Raw genomic sequence first — 20,989 nt, forward strand, 5'->3', positions numbered from 1 at the left:
TTACCCTACCCCCCTCCCCCACATAGAAATACTAAAAAAAACTTCCAAAACATACTTTTAAACAAACTAAACCACTAGTACAGGAAATGTTATTGGGTAAGTTGCACCAAGAACATCCCCAATCGGATTCTGACTTCCAACGTACATGTGACTGAGACAGGGTGAAATCTCAAAGCCAAGACACTTGTTTCCATTCCACAGGCATTATTCCTTCACTGTACAATTGCTGCCAATGTTGCCCAGATATTGTAGACACAAGCAACTTGCAGGTGCTGGTAAACAAAAAAAAAGACACAAAGTGCTGGAGTAACTCAGCGGATCAGGCAGCATCTCTGCAGAATGTGGATGGGTGACATTTCGGGTTAATGCATCTGAAGAAGCGTTCCGACTTGAAAGGTCACATCCACGTTCGCTAGAGATTATGCCTGACCCACTGGGTTACTCCAGCTCTTTGTACCCATTTTGCACAGTTAATGTGCCTTGAAAGGGCAGCCAGGGGTAGTGGTGGAGGCAGATACAATGATGGCAATTAAGAGGCTTTTATGGATATGCAATGAATAGAAGGATATGGATCATGTGCAGCCAGATGCGATTAATTTATCTTTGCATAGATATTATGGGCTGAAGGGCCTATTCCTTCCTGCTGTGCCTTTCTGTTCTAGACCGAGTCTGGGAACACTATTTTCAGAGGAGTTCAAGGGTTTGAGATGTAGTCAATGCTTAGTGCAAAGTCTGAAGGGGCAGCGCAGCGGTAGAGTTGCTCCCTGACCGCGTCAGACACTCGGGTTCGAGTACGCGTGCTGTCTGTACGGTTTGTACGTTCTCCATGTGACCTGCGTGGGTTTTCTCCGGGTGCCCCGGTTTCCTCCCGCACTCCAAAGACGTAGAGTAAAATTGTAAATTGTCCCTAACGTGTGGGATCGAACTAGTGTACGGGTGACCGCTGGTCGACGCGGACTCGATGGGCTGAAGGACTGTCCCATGCTATGTCTCCAAAGTGAGCAGACTGTTGTGGATGAGTCTGAAGAAGAGTTTCGGCCCGAAACGTTACCTATTTCCTTCGCTCCATAGATGCTGCTGCACCCGCTGAGTTTCTCCAGCATTTTTGTTGACCTCCGTTAGAACAGAAGTTGCTTTATCCTTGACAGAAGTACCCTCGTGCGTGTTTGTTTTGGCTGAGTCACTCTGCAATCTGCTGGTATCATTGAGCTTTTGTTCCACCCCACACCTAACGCTGTGCCCAGCAGTAAGGGATGGCGCTGCGTGAGTGAAGGCTAATTATCCGTGCGGATAGAGTGCAGGACAAGAGCCGGGAGCACAGAGTACGTGACTTGGCCCATTGTATTTCCACTGTAGGAAGAATTTGGTGCGACTGCCAAATGAAATGTAAGCTGCGTTACTGTAAACTAACGGCATCCAATTCCTAACAGTACAACAAAGAGCAGTTTAGAAAGATAATGGGAAGGAAGAACTGGGAAAAGCTTTGTCATTTATGCGAAGAATTGGAGAATGATTAATGAGTGGGTTTTAAAGAATGTTTAGCAACAGTTTACAAAATCTCATTAAATTGCATATTTATAATTCATAATTTGACTCGCAAATGATATTTGGCCAAGAGCCACACAGGACTGAAGTTTCCTGTAGCTGGTAATGGAATTAGTTGCATTGAGCCCTGGGAATTGCCCTGACTATCTCCTTTAATTGTCATATGTAGCAACAAGGGAACAATGACATTCTAACGCCGCATAATAACAAGCCTGAGAAACAGCAGTGCACCGAGCTAATAGATGATTTTTTAACATATATAACATATAACATATAACAATTACAGCACGGAAACGGGCCATCTCGGCCCTACAAGTCCGTGCCGAACAATTATTTTCCCTTAGTCCCACCTGCCTGCACTCATACCATAACCCTCCATTCCCTTCTCATCCATATGCCTATCCAATTTATTTTTAAATGATACCAACGAACCTGCCTCCACCACTTCCACTGGAAGCTCATTCCACATCGCTACCATTCTCTGAGTAAAGAAGTTCCCCCTCATGTTACCCCTAAACTTCTGTCCCTTAATTCTGAAGTCATGTCCTCTTGTTTGAATCTTCCCTATTCTCAAAGGGAAAAGCTTGTCCACATCAACTCTGTCTATCCCTCTCATCATTTTAAATACCTCTATCAAGTCCCCCCCCTTAACCTTCTGCGCTCCAGAGAATAAAGACCTAACTTATTCAACCTTTCTCTGTAACATAATTGTTGAAACCCAGGCAACATTCTAGTAAATTTCCTCTGTACTCTCTATTCTGTTGACATCCTTCCTACAATTGGGCGACCAAAATTGTACACCATACTCCAGATTTGGTCTCACCAATGCCTTGTACAATTTTAACATTACATCCCAGCTTCTATACTCAATGCTCTGATTTATAAAGGCTAGCATACCAAAAGCTTTCTTTATCACCCTATCTATATGAGATTCCACCTTCAAGGAACTATGCACGGTTATTCCCAGATCCCTCTGTTCAACTGCATTCTTCAATTCCCTACCATTTACCATGTACGTCCTATTTTGATTTGGCCTGCCAAGGTGTAGCACCTCACATTTATCAGCATTAAACTCCATCTGCCATCTTTCAGCCCATTCTTCCAAATGGCCTAAATCACTCTGTAGACTTTGGAAATCCTCTTCATTATCCACAACACCCCCTATCTTGGTATCATCTGCATACTTACTAATCCAATTTACCACACCTTCATCCAGATCATTGATGTACATGACAAACAACAAAGGTTCCCAACACAGATCCCTGAGGCACCCCACTAGTAACCTGCCTCCAACCCGACAAACAGCCATCCACCATTACCCTCTGGTGTCTCCCATTCAGCCACTGTTGAATCCATCTTGCTATTCCTGCATTTATACCCAACAGTTGAACCTTCTTAACCAACCTTCCATGAGGAACCTTGTCAAAGGCCTTACTAAAGTCCATATAGACAACATCCACAACTTTACCCTTGTCAATTTCCCTAGTAACCTCTTCAAAAAAATTCAAGAAGATTAGTCAAACATGACCTTCCAGGCACAAATCCATGTTGACTGTTCCTAATCAGACCCTGTTTATCTAGATGCTTATATATATTATCTCTAAGTATCTTTTCCATTAATTTGCCCACCACTGAAGTCAAACTAACAGGTCTATAATTGATAGGTTTACTCTTAGAACCCTTTTTAAACAATGGAACAACATGCGCAGTACGCCAATCCTCGGGGACTATTCCCGTTTCTAATGACATTTGAAATATTTCTGTCCTAGCCCCGGCTATTTCTACACTAACTTCCCTCAATGTCCTAGGGAATATCCTGTCAGGACCTGGAGACTTATCCACTTTTATATTTTTCAAAAGTGTCAGTACTTCTTTTACTTTTAAACTCATAGTATCCATAGCTACTAGTAGTTTCCCTTACCTCACATAATTTAATATCCTTCTCCTTGGTGAATACCGAAGAAAAGAAATTGTTCAATATCTCCCCCATCTCTTTTGGCTCTGCAGATAGCTGTCCACTCTGTCTCTCCAATGGACCAATTTTATCCCTCGTTATCCTTTTGCTATTAATATTGCTGTAGAAACCCTACAGCTAATATAGCTGTAGAAAATTCAGTCAATTAATAACCCCAATCCTTGAGCAGAACGAAAACCCGAAGACAACCTATGTGTTTAAGAAGGAACTGCAGATGCTGAACAGCATCATCAAGGATCCACACCATCTTGGCCGCACACTCATCTCTCCGCTGCCATCAGGTAGAAGGTACAGGAGCCTGAATTCTGCAACATCCAGGTTCAGGAATAGCTACTTCCCCACAGCCATCAGACTATTGAACTCAACTTCAAACAAACTCTGAACTATAGCAGCCTATTGCACTTTATCAATGGTATATGGACACACTGATCTGATCTGTATTTATTTATGCCTACTATATTCTGTTGTGCTGCAGCAAGCAAGAATTTCATTGTCCTATCTGGGACACATGACAATAAACTCTCTTGACTCTTGGAATCGAGAACAGGAGGACATAGGTTTAAGGTGAGGGGGGGAAAGATTTAATAGGAACCCGAGGGGTCACCTTTTCACACAAAGGGTGGTGGGTGTATGGAAAGAGCCGCCGGAGGAGATAGGTGAGGCCGGTACTATTTCAAATTGAAGCAACATTTAGATAGGTACATGGATAGGGTGGGTTTAGAGAGATATGAGCCAAATGCAGACAGTTTGGGACTAGTGTAGATGGGACATGTTGGTCGGTGTGGGTGAATTGGGCCGAATGGCCTGTTTCCATGCTGTGAGTCTCATGGGGAGATCCGTCAAGCACAAGCAGACTGGTGAGATGGCGGTTCCAGCCAGGACCCATCACACACCCAGTATGGCATCTATGACCTGCAGGATTTAAGCAGCTCAGTCAATCTTGTTAATGACCATTGAGGCCCCCACCTACTGGGCCCTTGCCAACTTTCAATATGGATCAACGTGGAGGAGTGCGGATTCATCGGCTGAGAGAGGATGTTGGCAGTGGTAATTGGGGGATCCCCCACCCCCAACCCCCCCTGTCTATTTTGGACCGTATGTGGAATTTTGAGTCATTGTTTAACTTCCTCCCACGTACACCACTGTGGGCCTATTCTCCTCGTGGGTCGGAGTGCATCGAAGGAATGTGATTTGAGCAACAGTGTTTGCAGGATATGGTTCTGTGGGGATGTTGCTCAGCTGGTCTGCACAGCAACTCTCCCCACAAACACACTGTCCCACAGGGGCAGGGTTTCGCAAGTTTGACTTTGCTCCGTCTGACTACACTGCCTTATTTAATGCTGGGCAGTCTGCCCAGTTCCCTCTTCAATGGTGATAGTGTCTAATAACTGGCCAGCGGGCTGGGCTGGGCTGGGCTGTGTCAGAGGCAGATCAGGGTGAACCAGACCCCTGGGGCTGCAACCTCCAGATAAGGTCAGCGTTCACCCGTGGGATATTACTGATCCAGATGACATTTTACAGCAAATAGTTTGGTTTATTGTCACGTGTACCGAGAGAAAATCTTTTTTTGTACCAACCAGTCAGCGGAAAGACTACATATGATTACAATCGAGCCATCCACAGTGTACAGGTATAAAGTGACTAACATTTAGTGCAAGGTAAAGTCTGATCAAAGATAGTCCGAGGTTCAGATGATAGTAGCTCAGGACTGCTCTCTAGTCGTTGATAGGTTGGTTCAGTTGCCTGTTAACCGCTGAAATTCTTGCTTGCTGCAGCACAACAGAATATTGTAGGCATCAATAAATACAGATCAGATCCCCTGAATCTGGAGATGTGTGTTTTCACACTTCTGTACATCTTGCCTGTTGAGGTCCCTGTGGGTCTGGGCCCAGTGGTCTTGTCGTGGGCTCGGCAACTCCGGGGGAAGCCTGCCGGTAGAGTCGGTGGGCCGCCGGTCTCGGTCGGTTTTGCTCGTCGGCTCCTCGCGGCGCTGAGACGTCGCGGCGAGTCTTCTGGTCCCGGGAGTCGGCACGTTTACAAATCTGAGGGGAGATGGAGATGAGCGTGGTGTAAGTAAGAAATGCTGCTGTTGCAGTAGAGATGTAAGAGTGGAGCGATTGTAACGCGTGCTTGCAGATCCGCTCCTGGGACCAACACACGCACACACAGGTCACGAGGAGATCGTATGCTTGGGCCTGGCTTGGGCGCCATCTTGGATCGTGATTCCAATCGGTAGTTCAATGCGCCCCTTTAAAATTCCAGATTATATGGATTAAAACAACTGCGTTGCAGTGTGAACTAGATCGGGAACAGAATTACTGCACGTCCAACGTGCCCGCTGCAGAATCTCTGCGTCTTTTCTGATTTCCCCCGCCTAACCTTCCGCCACCGGCAAACCTGGACATGTTCCCCTCAGCCTGATCTTTGGGGAATAATTAATATCTCTGCGCATGAGGCTTTGGGAAAAGTGCAGTGAGGAGAAACAAAACCTGTTTCCTGTTTGAAACGACCGGGACTTTGTGTAAACACTGAAATAATTGGTACTCTGGAGGGTCGTGTGGATCTGGCTGCAGTTCAGCAGCTGACCAAGAGTTTGGTTTTCCAGTTAAATGCGTCAGTTATAACTGAGTTGCGATTTTAATTTGCACAAAGTTGGCTGCAGGGGCGGTTCTTTCTCTGAAGATGCCTCGAGCATATCTTGCCACTCGTGTGTGTGCGTGCGTTGGCTAATTTACTAAATCCAGTCACGAGAGCACATCTCATATACCCCTAGAACTTGGATAGACACAAAATGCTGGAGTAACTCAGCGGGACGGGCAGCATCTCTGGAGAGAAGGAATGGGCGACGTTTCAGGTCAAGACCCTTCTTCAGACTTGCTGCTGGAACTTGGTTCAGGGTGACCTCTGGATTAGTGTTAATGGCTGAAGAATGTACAAACTCCGTACAGACAAGCATACGGTCTCCTCGTGACCTGCGTGTGTTTTCTCTGAGATCGGCAGTTTCCTCTCACACTCCAAAGACGTACAGTTTTGTAGGTTAATTGGCTTGGTATAATTGTAAATTGCTGCTTGTGTGTGTAGGATAGTGTAAGTGTGCAGGGATCGCTGGTCGGCGTGGACTCGGTGGGCTGAAGAGCCTGTTTCCGCGCTGTATCTCTAAATTAAACTAAATGTTGGAGGGGAACTTCTCGATTTTTGCTGAGGGTATTTGGCATGTCTCCAACAATTCTTATGAACTTCTACAGATCCACCACCGAAACTACGCTGTCAGGCTGCAACACAGCTTGGTTTGGGAACAGCTCTGCCCAAGAGTGCAAGCAATTACATAGTTGTGGATGTAGCCCAGTCCATCACACAGACCAGACGTCCCACCATTGAGTCCATCCACACTTTACACTGCCTAGGGAAAGCAGAATACACCTGCCCTGCTTGGGAGAGATCTACACATGCAAAGAAGATCGACTCATCCTTGAATGCCAGCTGCCATAGCATCACCGGTTGCCTCCGATCCACAGACATAAACAAGGTCTACCTACTGGCTGGCATCACTCCCCCAGGAGAGTACAACGGAGCGTCTGAAACAACTGACAGACAATAGACACCCATTACACAACCACGTGCCGGTTAAAATCCCGTTAGAGCTCCCTAAAGGGCCTGTCCCATTTTCCCAAGCTGCTCAGGAATTCTCCCGAGTTTTCCCCTTGATTCAAACCCGGAGAATGTTCTTAATGGGCCCGTCGGAGTCCGTAGATATATCGTAGCGGCTCGTTATGTCAGTACTTGGGGCATCAGGTAAGTTGGAATGTTTTTTCCTGCCTGATTAAAGAAATGTCCATGAGTAAAAAGATAGTCGGGAGGAGAAAAATTGTAACATTTAATGCCCCGAGTACCTACAGCTGACATAACGAGCCGCTACGATATATCTACGGACGAGCAGCAGCCAACGAGTTGTCCCACCCAGGCCATTCTTCTTCCTGCTTCTGTACGGCAGAGTATACAGAAGCTTAAAAACGCGCACCTCCAGACATAGAAACACCTTCATCCTCTCTGTTACAGGTTTCTGAATGGTCCTCCGTGAGCTAGGCTACTGTCCGATTCACCTCTACCCCATTGTGGACATTAGAGTTTGTCTCTGGAACTGAGTTGTTCCAAAGCTGCTTTCCTTTGCTCAACCGATCGTGCTTTCTGAAGAAGGGTCTCGACCCGAAACGTCACCAATTCCATTTCTCCAGGGAGATGCTGTCTGGCCCGCTGTTTCCTCAGCTTTTTGTGTCTATCTTTGGTTTCAGCCAGCATCTGCATTTCCTTCCTTCACTATCGGAGTTTGACTGGATTGTGTTTATGGATGGTATTATCCGATCGGTTTGGATAGCATGCAACACAAAGCTTTGCACTGGACTTTGGTACATGGGAGAATAATAAACCTAAGCCTAAAGTACCTATTGCAGTGCACAAATTGGTATGAGAGACAGACAAAATCAGAAGCAAAAAGAGACACAGTGCTGGAGTAACTCAGCAGGACAGGCAGCATCCCTGGAGATCGTGGATAGGTGATGTTTCAGGTCGGGACCCTTCTTCAACCCGAATGATCACCCATCCATCTTCTCCGGAGATGCTGCCTGACACGCTGATTTACTCCCACACTGTGTGTCCTTTTGTGCAAACTAACATCTGCAGTTACTTGATTCTGCATTTAGATGGGAAACAATCTTTCACTGTGTGTCTGTTTGTTTTCATTCTTGTTCCATCTTCCAGGGGGTCGGATCTACCCTGTGTCCGTCCCGTACACCAGCACCCAAGGCACTCTGGGAAAAACCAGCGTCACGCTCTCCCTGGTCATGCCATCCCAGAATCAAATGATGAACGGTAACCACAGCAACTCCACGGGGGACGAGACAACACCTACGCTCACGAACAGGTACGTGTCCCGAGTACAGGTGGGAGGGGGGGGTTACTGTGAGGAGAGGCCAGGTCAAGGCACAGGAAACTACAGGTGCTGGTTTACACAAAAGGACACAAAGTGATGGAATAACACAGTAGGTCAGACAGCATAGACACAAAAGTGCTAGACCAACTCAGCAGGTCAGGCAGCATCTCTGGAGAAAAGGAACAGGGGCCATTTTGGTCGGAACCCATCGTCAGGAAGCATCTGTGAGGCGGCACGGTGGCGCAGTGGTAGAGCTACTGCCTGACCGCGCCAGAGACCCAGGTTCGATCCCGACTACGGGTGCTGTCTGTACGGAGTTTGTACATTCTCCCCGTGACCTGCGTGGGTTTCCTTCGAGGTCTTCGCCTTCCTCCCACACTCCAAAGACGTGCAGTCTTGTAGGTTAATTGGCTTGGTATAATTGTAAAAATATAAAATTATCCCTAGTGTGTGTGTAGGGCACAGTTAGTGTAGGGGGGATCGCTGGTCGGTGCGGACTCGATGGGCTGAGGGGCCTATATCCATGCTGTCTCTCTAAACTAAACTGGACTTTTGAAAAAGCATCCCTGGAGAACATGGATAGGCAACGTTTCGGGTCGGGACCTTTCTTCAGACGTTGATGGGGAAGAGGGAAGAAAGCTGGGAGAGAGGAGAGGCAGGTGATAGATATGGGGTCGGCGGCCCGCGGGCCGAATGCGGCCCGTAACCTGAAATCATCTGGCCCACAGGCGGATTTTTTCCCACATAATCATCCGGCCTGCTGAGCGCCGAGCTCAGGCTGTACAGCATCCTGCCCAAACCCGCCGGCACGGCACGGCACGGCCGCTCACCTTCTGTGAACACGTTTAAGAAAGAACTGCAGATGCTGGAAAAATCGAAGGTAAACAAAAATGCTGGAGAAACTCAGCGGGTGAGACATGCAAGTATTGCATGAGGCTGCCTCACCCTTGGAGTTCCTCCAACATTTTTGTCTACCTTATTTTTGTCTACCTTCTGTGAACATGTGATTTGACGCCTGCCATCCGGGGCGGGATCCATGTGTACACACGTGATAGATGTGGCCCGCCATCCACTCACAGACATGTGTCCCGGCCACCTATGCAGAACAAGGTTGCCCACCCCTGTGATAGATACGATGGGAGATGTTGATAGATGGATGGTTGGAACAAGGGCCAGAGATTTTGGCAGAAGCTGTGAGACAGACTGAGTGAAGGGTTGGAAGTTGTGAAGCCAGAGGAAGGTATGCTGGAGGAGGGAAGAAATGGGTGAAGCAAGGGATGGATGACTTGGATTAAGTGCTTGTAGTTACAGTAACACAGCAGCTGATCCAGGCGGTGCTGTGAAAGTGAGGTGCAGTCTCTCACGATCTCAGGCCGTGCTTGTGTTTTACAGCAGGACGTGCGTTTGGACTGGGTGTGGTGTAATACAGCAGAACATTTTAGTGCCCAAACCCTTTGCCCACTGACGGGCACATCTCATGAGGGGCTAAGTGGTGTCTCACACTGTGGCGGCATGGTGATGCAGGTGCTGCCAGGTGTGCCAGGGACCCAGGTTTAATTTATGACTACTACTGCTGCTGTCCGTATTGTCGGTTAATTGGCTTTAGTAAATTATCTCCCTAGTGTGTAGGATAGAACTAGTGTATGGTCGATAGACACTAACAGCTGGAGTAACTCAGCGGGAGAGGCAGCATCTCTGGAGAGAAGGAATGGCCACCCATTCCTTCTCTCCAGAGTTGCTGCCTGTCCCGCTGAGTTACTCCAGCTGTTAGTGTCGATCTTCGATTTAAACCAGCATCTGCAGTTCCTTCCTGCACACATAGTGAATGCGTGTTGGCTGGTCAGCATGAACTGGGTGGGTGGGGCCTGTTTCCATGCTGTATCTCTAAACTAAACTAAGATGCCCTGGATGCTGGGAATCTCTTGCGCTTGCCCCAGAGGCAGGGGGGGGGGGGGTGTGGGGGAGCCAGCTATCTAGTGCTGTGCCAAGCAGGGGGCATCTGGCGAAGCTGTCACTTGGGGGGGGGGGGGGGTTTGGCTGTTACATTGTGCGGGTGGGGGGGGGGGGGGGGGGGGTGCAAAGAGCAGGGTGCAGGTGACACAGGGGAGGGGTGTGCAGAGTTTGGATAAAGTAAATAAAGGGAACTTCTTCACCGGTTTCTAATGCAGAAAGAGCCATTTGTCTAGAAATACAGCGTGGAAACGGACCCTTCGACCCACCGCTCCGACCATCGACTACCCATTCACACCATGTAGAAACAATCGACAATAGGTGCAGGAGTAGGCCATTCGGCCCTTCAAGCCAGCACCGCCATTCAATGTGATCATGGCAGATCATCCATAATCAGTACACCATTCCTGCCTTCTCCCCATACCCACTGACTCTGCTATCTTTAAGAGCCCTATCTAGCTCTCTCTTGAAAGTTTCCAGAGAACCTGCCTCCACCGCCCTCTGAGGCAGAGAATTCCACAGACTCACAACTCTGTGTGAAAAAGTGTTTCCTCGTCTCCGTTCTAAGCAGCTTGCCCCTTATTATTGAACTGTGGCCCCAGGTTCTGGACTATCCCAACATCGGGAACATGTTTCCTGCCTCTAGCATGCCCAAACCTTAATAATCTTATATGTTTCAATAAGATTCCCTCTCATCCTAAACTCCACAGTATACAAGCCCAGCCGCTCCATTCTCTCAGCAAATGACAGTCCCGCCATCCCAGGAATTAACCTTGTAAACCAACGCTGCACTCCCTCAATAGCAAGAATGTCCTTCCTCAAATTTGGAGACCAAAACTGCACACAATACTCCAGGTGTGGTCTCACTAGGGCCCTGTACAACTGCAGAAGGACCTCTGGTTTATACCAAAGATAGACACAAAGTGCTAGAGTAACTCAGCGGGTCAGGCAGTATCTCTGGAGGAAAAGGATGGGTGATGTTTAGGATTTGGATCCTTCTTTGGTCTGACGACTGAATAAAGGCCCTGACCTGAAACATCACCTATTTCTTTTCTCCAGCGTTGCTGCCTGACCCGCTGAGTTACTCCGGCACATTGTGCCAAGTCATTCACACTTGTTCTGTTATCCCGCTTTCGCTTCCTACATACTAGAGGCAATTTACAGGGACCAATTATCCTATAAGTCTGCACATCTTTGGGTTGTGAGGACGCAAGAGGAAACTGGAGCTTCCCAGAGGAAACCCACGCGGTCACAGGGAGAAAGTACAAACTCTGAACAGACAGTACCCGTAGTCAGGATTGAGCCCGGGTCCCTGGCGCTGTGATGCAGCAACTCTACCAGCTGTGCCCCTGTGCCGCCCTTAACCAAATAACTAGTGGTAAACCACTTTATTTTATGTAATTCATGAGTCCTGAAATGATTGGCAATGTTTATTTGGGTTTTTTTTAAACCGGGACAGTGCATATTGATGGGGTGGGAGATTGCAACCTTCACGTGGTCCGCCCTGTTTCGACGAATGCAATCAACCTGGCGTGCACATTCAAATAAGATCAAATAGAACAAGCTGAGGCTGTGCACGCCATACACAAGAAGAAGAAGTGCATATTGATAAAGATTTACATGTAAATATGCAAGATTATAGCCAGTAGCTAATTTCCATCTTTAGTCCCTCTGGCAGGTTGATGTTAAATACACGTTAAACACATCACAATCAATCAATGAGAAAAAAAACCACCGATAAAATAAGAAAAATAACAATAAAGAGTACAATAAACAAACAGACAAACAATGCTGGTACAAAAAAATGCTGGAGAAACTCAGCGGGTGCAGCAGCATCTATGGAGCGAAGGAAATAGGCGACGTTTCGGGCCAAAACCCTTCTTCAGACTGATGATGGGGGGGGAGAAGGAAGGAAAAAGGGAGGAGGAGGAGCCCGAGGGCGGGGGGATGGGAGGAGACAGCTCGAGGGTTAAGGAAGGGGGGAGGAGACAGCAAGGGCTAACAAAATTGGGAGAATTCAACGTTCATGCCATCCAGACGCAAGCAACCCAGGCGGAATATGAGGTGCTGTTCCTCCAATTTCCGGTGTTGCTCACTCTGGCAATGGAGGAGACCCAGGACAGAGAGGTCGGATTGGGAATGGGAGGGGGAGTTGAAGTGCTGAGCCACCGGGAGTTCAGGTAGGTTATTGCAGACTGAGCGGAGGTGTTCGGCGAAACGATCGCCCAACCTCCGCTTAGTCTCCCCGATGTAAATCAGCTGACATCTAGAGCAGCGGATGCAGTAGATGAGGTTGGAGGAGATACAGGTGAACCTTTGTCGCACCTGGAACAAACAATGCTGCTTATCACAGACCAGATAGCAGTGGATAATGTTAAGGTAGATTATGAGTGCAGTATTTCTTCTGCAGCCATACAACAAAAAGAAACAATTTTACAAGACACATAACCAAACTCAATTCACACAGACATCCATCACAGTGAATCTCATCCTCACTGTGATGGAAGGCAAAGTCTTGTCTCTCCCCTACTCTCCATCCTCTCCCGATGTTAAAGTCCCCGGCGGGCGTTGGCAAGTCCCGTGGCCGTTATAGCCGCGCCGGGCGATGTCAGGCCCCGCTCCGGGTCATTTTCCACCCCGCAACTAGGGCGGGAGAAGCTGCCGCCGCGGGAGCTCCGAAAAGCGGTCTCCCACCAGGGACCCGCGAGCTCCCAATGTCACTGTCCACCGGGCCTGTGGCTGGAGCCCCCAAAGCTCCGAAGTCCGGTCGCAACCGCGCGCCACCACAGCTGTCCACGCTCTGAGGCCGGCCAGCCCCAACGACGGTAGGTCCGCAGGCTCCATGACTGGAGCCCCCAGGTCGTTCCGGCTGGAGGCTGCTCCATGGTGCTAGGTCCCAACGACAACAGCGATCCGACAGGGAAAAGGTTGGGTCACCCGTACAGGGAAGAGATTTAAAAGTTTCCCCCACCCACATATAAACACAGTTAAAAAAATCAAAACCACTACACATTAAACGAGACAAAAAAAAATGTTTTAAATGAAGGACAGACTAAGGACAGACTAAGGAAACTAAGGATAATCAGGGCAAGATGGTAGACATAGTCCATATAGATTACAGCAGGGCCTTTGATAAGACTCCATGTGGATGGTTAGGTGAGAGACTGTACAGCACAATATGACGATGTGACCACCCCTTCTGGTTCCTTTCCAGTCAAAGCCCGACGGCCACGCTGCAGTCGACCAACACACACACGCACAGCAGCAGCTCCAGCTCGGGGGACGGGCAGGGTCACCTCTTCCATCGCCACCGGCTCCCTCACACCCTACAACCCGACCAGGACGGCCGTGTCGAGCCCTACGTCGACTTCCTGGAGTTCTACCGGCTCTGGACGGTGGACCACAGTGAGCAGACGGTGGCCGGAGCGCAGTAGGTGACCGGTCCGGGCTGCCTCACACACGAGAGGCTCCGAGCTGTGACATGTTGACCTGGGTCTTCGAACCATCGGCCTTCCAGGAGAGGTGGGGACGTGAACATCGGGCAGATCTGAAGGGCTGCTCGTTCTCACTTGGGTTTCATCTCCTCATCAGACCAGCTAATCTGGGCGATTGTCAGGGCACCAGAGACCTGCAATGGAGAGGAATATTCGAGGCCTGTACTTGTGTGTGTGTGTGTGTGTGTATAAATACATATGTTTTTGAGAAAGACCCATCATTTATTTATTTGCCTCTCTACACCACAATTTAAGATTTGCAATAGAAAAAAATCACATGTGATTAAAGTGCACAATGTCAGATTTTATTAAAGGGTAATGTTACACATTTTTGGTTTCACCATGTAGAAAGTACAGCTGTGTTTATACATAGTCCCCCCCATTTCAGGGCACCATAATGTTTGGGACACATGGCTTCACGGGTGTTTGTAATTGCTCAGGTGTGTTTAAATGCCCCCTTAATGCAGGTATAAGAGAGCACTCAGCACCTAGTCTTTCCTCCAGTCTTTCCATCACCTTTGGAAACTTTGATTGCTGTTTATCAACAGGAGGACCAAAGTTGTGCCAATGAAAGTCAAAGAAGCCATTATGAGACTGAGAAACAAGAATAAAACTGTTAGAGACATCAGACAAACCGTAGGCTTACCAAAATCAACTGTTTGGAACATCATTAAGAAGAAAGAGAGCACTGGTGAGCTTACTAATCGCAAAGGGACTGGCAGACCAAGGAAGACCTCCACACCTGATGACAGAAGAATTCTCTCTGTAATAAAGAAAAATCCCCAAACACCTGTCTGACAGATCAGAAACACTTTTCAGGAGTCATCTCTCAATGACCACTGTCCGCCGAAGACTTCATGAACGGAAATACAGAGGCTACACTGCAGGATGCAAACCACTGGTTAGCCGCAAAAATAGGATGGCCAGGTTACAGTTTGCCAAGAAGTACTTACAAGAGCAACCACAGTTCTGGAAATAGGTCTTATGGACAGATGAGATGAAGATTAACATTTCATAGTGGCAAGAGCAGAATATGGAGGAGAGAAGGAACTGCCCAAGATTCAAAGCACACCACCTCATCTGTGAAACACGGAGGTGGGGGTGTTATGGCCTGGGCATGTATGGCTGCTGAAGGTACTGACTCACTTATCTTCATTGATGATACAACTGCTGATGGTAGTAGCATAATGAATCCTGAAGTGCATAGACACATCCTATCTGCTCAAGTTCAAACAAATGCCTCAAAACTCATTGGCCAGCGGTTCATTCAACAGCAAGACAGCGATCCCAAACAAACCGCTAAAGGATGTTTCAAAGTTAAAAAATGGCCAATTCTTGAGTGGCCCGATCTGAACCCAATTGAACATGCCTTTTATATGCTGAAGAGAAAACTGAAGGGGACTAGTCCCCAAAACAAGCATAAGCTAAAGATGGCTGCAATACAGACCTGGCAGAGCATCACCAGAGAAGACACCCAGCAACTGGTGATGTCCATGAATCGTAGACTTTAAGTAGTCATTGCATGCAAAGGATATGCAACAAAATACTAAACATGACTACATTAATTCACATGACGTTGCTGTGCCCCAAACATTACGGTGCCCTGAAATGGGGGGACTATGTATAAACACTGCTGTAATTTCTACATGGTGAAACCAAAATGTATAAAAATTAAAATCTGGCAATGTGCACCTTAACCACATGTGATTTTTTTTTTCTATTACAAATCTCAAACTGGCGCACAGAGGCAAATAAATAAATGATGGGTCTTTGTCCCAAACATTATGGAGGGCACTGTACACGTGGGTGTATATATACACGTGTGTGTGTACACGTGTGCATGTGTGCGTACACGTGTGTGTACATGTTTGTGTGTGTGTGTGCATGTTTGTGTGTGTGTAAATGTTTGTGTGTGTGCGTACACATGTGTGCAAGTCCAGGCTGGGTTCATCTGTGATAACTTCCACAACCAAATAGTCAGCTGACTGCTTAAACTGCGTCAAAACGATTGCCAGAGTCGCCTGGGAGATTGCAAGGCAACTTCTGGGGGCAAGTGAACTGAGGTTGTTTGACTTCTCCTTCTCGAGGAACCTTCTGACTGACTCTGAGTGCCGAGTGTGTGTGTGTTCAGGAGCTCTTGAAGCTCCTTAGTGTTTGATCCAACATCCCCAAAAGTCTTTGGCAGCAGCTTGGGGAAAGCTGCCAACCACTCCGACCATCATATCCGACGATGAAGCTACAAATATAAAGACATTATCCTGCCGCGCTGCCAGCCTTTTAACATGACCTTCATCCAAAGAGAGCGCGTGGCATGTGACTGATTGCAAGATGTGAACTGTCCGAATATTATAGTCAATGAAAATCAAATTGAGTGGAGGTGCTGCAAATCTAAAGACATAAGATGCTGGAAATACTCAGCAGGTCAGGCAGCGTCTGTGGAATGAGAAACTGAGGTGATATTACAGCCTCAAAATGCTCCCATTTGATCACAGGGTTACAGCTTATCCCCATGGCAACCCTGACTTCCCCCTTCCATTTTGTCTGAGCTAACCCTCCCCCCTATCTTTTTTTGCAAAGCAAATCATTATTTATCCTTGGTACACAAAAATGCTGGAGAAACTCAGCGGGTGCAGCAGCATCTATGGAGCGAAGGAAATAGGCGACGTTTCGGGCCAAAACCCTTCTTCAGACTGATGGGGGGTGGGGGGGAGAAGGAAGGAAAAAGGGAGGAGGAGGAGGAACTATATCATTGTTCTGTCGAAGGATCTTTGACCTGAAAGATTCACTTTCACACTCCACGCTTGCTGTGTGACCTGCTAAGATATTTTCAGAATTCTGTTTTATTTTTGTTTGTCTTCACTTTCAAGGCCATGTGTATCTTTCCTGGTTATCTTCTGTTCTCACCTCTGCCTATTACAACAAATATTTTTCCTACTGTTATGCTTCCTCTCGACAGTGTGGCCTCTGCTGTCCGGAATTGCTTCCGAATTTTCTGCAGGATAACTCTGAGACGCGGTGCGGTGTGTGGGGGTCAGTGAGTTTGTGGAGGGTCTCTGCTGCGTACCGGATCGGTGCAGTGGCATTTTCATTGCAGGCTGTGTGCATCAGAGACCGTTCGTTACTGAATGTGCCAGCTCCCTGCAGCAATGCGCTTTCTCAGTAGTAAGTAAATTTGCACTGGTGTGAAGTGGTGTCTGCTCAGCCAAGTGCCGGTCTTATAATGGTGTCATGTAGAGGGCGGCACAGCAGTGGAGTTACTGCCTTGCAGCGCCAGAGACCTGGGTTCAATAAACAATAGACAATAGGTGCAGGAGTAGGCCATTCGGCCCTTCGAGCCAGCGCCGTCATTCAATGTGATCATGGCTGATCATCCCCAATCAGTAAGCAGTTCCTGCCTCCTCCCCATATCCCCTCACTCTGCTATCTTTAAGAGCCTATATAGCTATCTTTAAGAGTATCAAGCTCTCTCTTGAAAGTATCCAGAGAACCTGCCTCCACCGCCGTCTGAGGCAGAGAATTCCACAGACTCACCATTCTCTGTGAGAAAAAATGTTTCCTCGTCTCCGTTCTAAATGGCTTACCCTTATTCTTAAACTGTGGCCCCTGGTTCTGGACTCCCCCAACATTGAGAACATGTTTCCTGCCTCTGGCACGTCCAAACCCTTAACAATCTTGTATGTTTCAATGAGATCCCCTCTCATCCTTCTAAACTCCAGAGTGTACAAGCCCAGCTGCTCCATTCTCTCAGCATATGACAGTCCCGCCATCCCGGGAATTAACCTTGTAAACCTACGCTGCACTCCCTCAATAGCAAGAATGTCCTTCCTCAAATTAGGGGACCAAAACTGCACACAATACTCCCAAGTGTGGTCTCACTAGGGCCCTGTACAACTGCAGAAGGACCTCTTTGCTCCTATACTCGACTCCTCTTGTCATAAAGGCCAACATGCCATTCGCTTTCTTCACTGCCTGCTGTACCTGCAGGCTTACCTTCATAGAGAGATGAACAAGGACCCCCAGATCCCGTTGTACTTCCACTTTTCCCAACTTGACGCCATTCGAGAGCCAACGGTTCGATCCTGACTGACTGCTCTCTGTATGGAGTTTGTATGTGCTCCCCGTGACCTGCGTGGGTTTTCTCCGGGAGCTCCGGTTTCCTCCTACACTCCACCTACCTGCATAGGTTTTGTAGGCTAATTGACTTGGTAAATACAGAGGGTTTAGTTTCGCGATACAACGTGGAAACAAGCCCTTCGGCGCACCGCCTCCGCACAGACAAGTGATCCCTGCGCACATACGCACACTAGGGACTATTTACCGTTGCAGAAAGCCAATTGACCTATAAACCTGTACGTCCTTGCAATGTGGGAGGAAACCGAAGCACCAAGGATAATCCATTGGGAGAACATACAATCTCGGTACAGACAGCACCCGTAGTCAGGATGGACGGGGGGGTCTCTGGCGCTGTGAGGCAGCAACTCTACCGCTACACCACCGTGCCATACAGGGTCGTGGGTTTGGTGAGTTTGGGGGTGGGTCCTGGAATGTCCTGCCAGGGGTTGCGGTAGAGACAAAATACCTGACGTTTAACTCATTTTGATAAGCACGGGAAAGTGTAGGGAATGGAGTGATCTAGATCACGGGCAGGCAGGGGAGGTTAGTTGCGTTTGGTTTATTGTCACCTGGACCGAGGTACAATGAAAAGCTTTTGCCGTGCGCTGTCCAGCCCACTAATGTAGCAACGTTTAACTGTACCCTGTTGGCCCCCTCGGCCCATAGATGGATGTGAACACACTTCCCATCGACACCTCTTGCTGCCCCAACCCTGCGTTGTTCCTCAGCCACAACAATCAATGTATACATATATACTTTATACAATGGCACGGTGGTGCAGCTGTAGAGTTGCTGCCTTACAGCGCCGGAGACCCTGGTTCGATCCTGACTACTGGTGCTGTCTGTACAGTGTTTCTACGTTCTCCCCGTGATCTGCGTAGGGTTTCCCCGAGATCATCCAAGATTGTTAAGGGTTTGGACACGCTAGAGGCAGGAAACATGTTCCCAATGTTGGGGGGAGTCCAGAACCAGGGGCCACAGCTTAAGAGTAAGGAGTAAGCCATTTGGAACGGAGACGAGGAAACACTTTTTCTCACAGAGAGTGGTGAGTCTGTGGAGTGCTGTGCCTCAGAGGGCGAGTGGAGGCTGGGTTCTCTGGATGCTTTCGAGAAAGAGGTAGGGCTCTTAAAAATAGCGGAGTCAGGGGATACTAGGGGAAGGCAGGAACGGGCTACTGATTGGGGATGATCTGCCATGATCACATTGAATGTCGGTGCTGGCTCGAAGGGCCGAATGGCCTACTCCTGCACCTATTGTCAATTGTCTATCATAGGTTTCCTCCCACACTCCAAAGACGGAGAGGTTTGCAGGCCAATTGGCTTGGATTTGTATACTTGGTATAAGTGTAAATTGTCCCTAGTGTGTGTGTGTAGGCTCGTGTTAATGTGCGGGGATCGCTGGTCGGTGTGGACTCGGTGGGCCGAATGGTCTGCTTCCATGCTGTATCTCTAAACTAAACTAAAATACTAAAACAGCAGAGAATCAGGCGGTGGGGATCCCCTTCCCTCTCCCGTGCCCAAGGGTAATCCGCGCGCCCTTCTTCAAGCTGCGAGGTATCGGTAAGTCTGCAGAAAAATACAAAAAACATGAAATAAAATGGGTGACCCAATGTAAAATATACTTCAGTGTTGGTATGTTTAAGGCTGCACATCTGATAGAGGCAGGATAAAGATGGGAGATTGGGGATGGACCCTGCCGTTCAGATATTCTGCTAAGTATGTATATTTTTATATATATTACGTTTAGAGAGATAGAGTGATCCAAGCTGGCCAACACGTCCCAGCTACACTAGTCCCACATGCCCGCGTTTGGTCCATATCCCTCCAAACTAAACACGGAGATTCAGTTTCCAGGAAAGCGATCTTTAAGGCCAGGACAGGATTTCATAAGCCAGGCATAATAATATTTATATTTCTTTTCCTGGTGACCTCCATAAGTGGGATGTAAATATAAGATAGTTTCTAGGCAACCGAGCTGGGAAATGGGGGAAAGATGGATCATCTTTCTTGATTAGAACGGGTGTCGGGGTCTTATGGGGAGAAGGCAGGAGAATGGGGTTGAGAGGGAAAGATAGATCAGCCACGATTGAATGGCAGAGTAGACTTGATGGGAAAGCAAGAATTTCATTGTCCTATCTGGGACACATGACAATAAACTCTCTTGACTGGACTAGATGGGCCGAATGGCCTAGTGCTCCTACAATTCATGGCCTCATTAGAAACATGGAAAATAGGCGCAGAAGCAGGCCATTCGGCCCTTCGAGCCTGCACCACCATTCAATATGATCATGGCTGATCATCCAACTCAGTATCCTGTACCTCCCTTCTCTCCATACCCCCCGATCCCTTTAGCCACACTAACTCCCTCTTAAATATAGCCAATGAACTGGCCTCAACTACCCTCTGTGGCAGAGAATTCCACAGATTCACCACTCTCTGTGTGAAAAATGTTTTTCTCATCTTGGTCCTAAAAGACTTACCCCTTATCCTTAAACTGTGACCCCTTGTTCTGGACTTCCCCAACATCGGGAACAATCTTCCTGCATCTAGCATGTCCAACCCCTTAAGAATTTTGTAAGTTTCTATAAGATCCCCCCTCAATCTTCTAAATTCACGCGAGTACAAGCCGAGTCTATCCAGTCTTTCTTCATGTGAAAGTCCTGCCATCCCAGGAATCAGTCTGGTGAACCTTCTCTGTACTCCCTCTATGGCATTATTACCCGGAGAGAGGGAGAAGTGCACAGAGCTCACTGCCATAGGATCAGTTGAGGTGGCATTCAGGGAAAAGCAAATAAATACGAGCAAGAAAATAGTTATTTAAAACAAACACTGAGGAAGGACATTATTGCCATAGAGGGAGTGCAGAGAAGGTTCACCAGACTGATTCCTGGGATGTCAGGACTGTCTTATGAAGAAAGACTGGATAGACTTGGTTTATACTCTAGAATTTAGAAGATTGAGGGGGGATCTTATAGAAACTTACAAA

General features: G+C 47.8%; 1 protein-coding gene across 2 annotated transcripts in view; it reads left to right on the forward strand.

Moving 5' to 3' along the window:
• tab1 (TGF-beta activated kinase 1/MAP3K7 binding protein 1) overlaps positions 1-15,230 on the forward strand; it is a 40,797-nt gene extending 25,567 nt beyond the window's left edge. For both annotated transcript variants that reach the window (XM_055663005.1, XM_055663006.1), the window contains exons 10-11: positions 8,276-8,438; positions 13,612-15,230. In XM_055663005.1, the coding sequence (XP_055518980.1) occupies positions 8,276-8,438; positions 13,612-13,831 (383 nt within the window). In that variant the 3' untranslated portion in view covers positions 13,832-15,230. The remainder of the gene's footprint in view (positions 1-8,275; positions 8,439-13,611) is intronic.
• Positions 15,231-20,989: the final 5,759 nt, after the last annotated feature.

This window comes from Leucoraja erinacea, chromosome 37 (genome assembly GCF_028641065.1).
Source record: "Leucoraja erinacea ecotype New England chromosome 37, Leri_hhj_1, whole genome shotgun sequence".
Lineage (NCBI taxonomy): Eukaryota > Metazoa > Chordata > Chondrichthyes > Rajiformes > Rajidae > Leucoraja > Leucoraja erinaceus.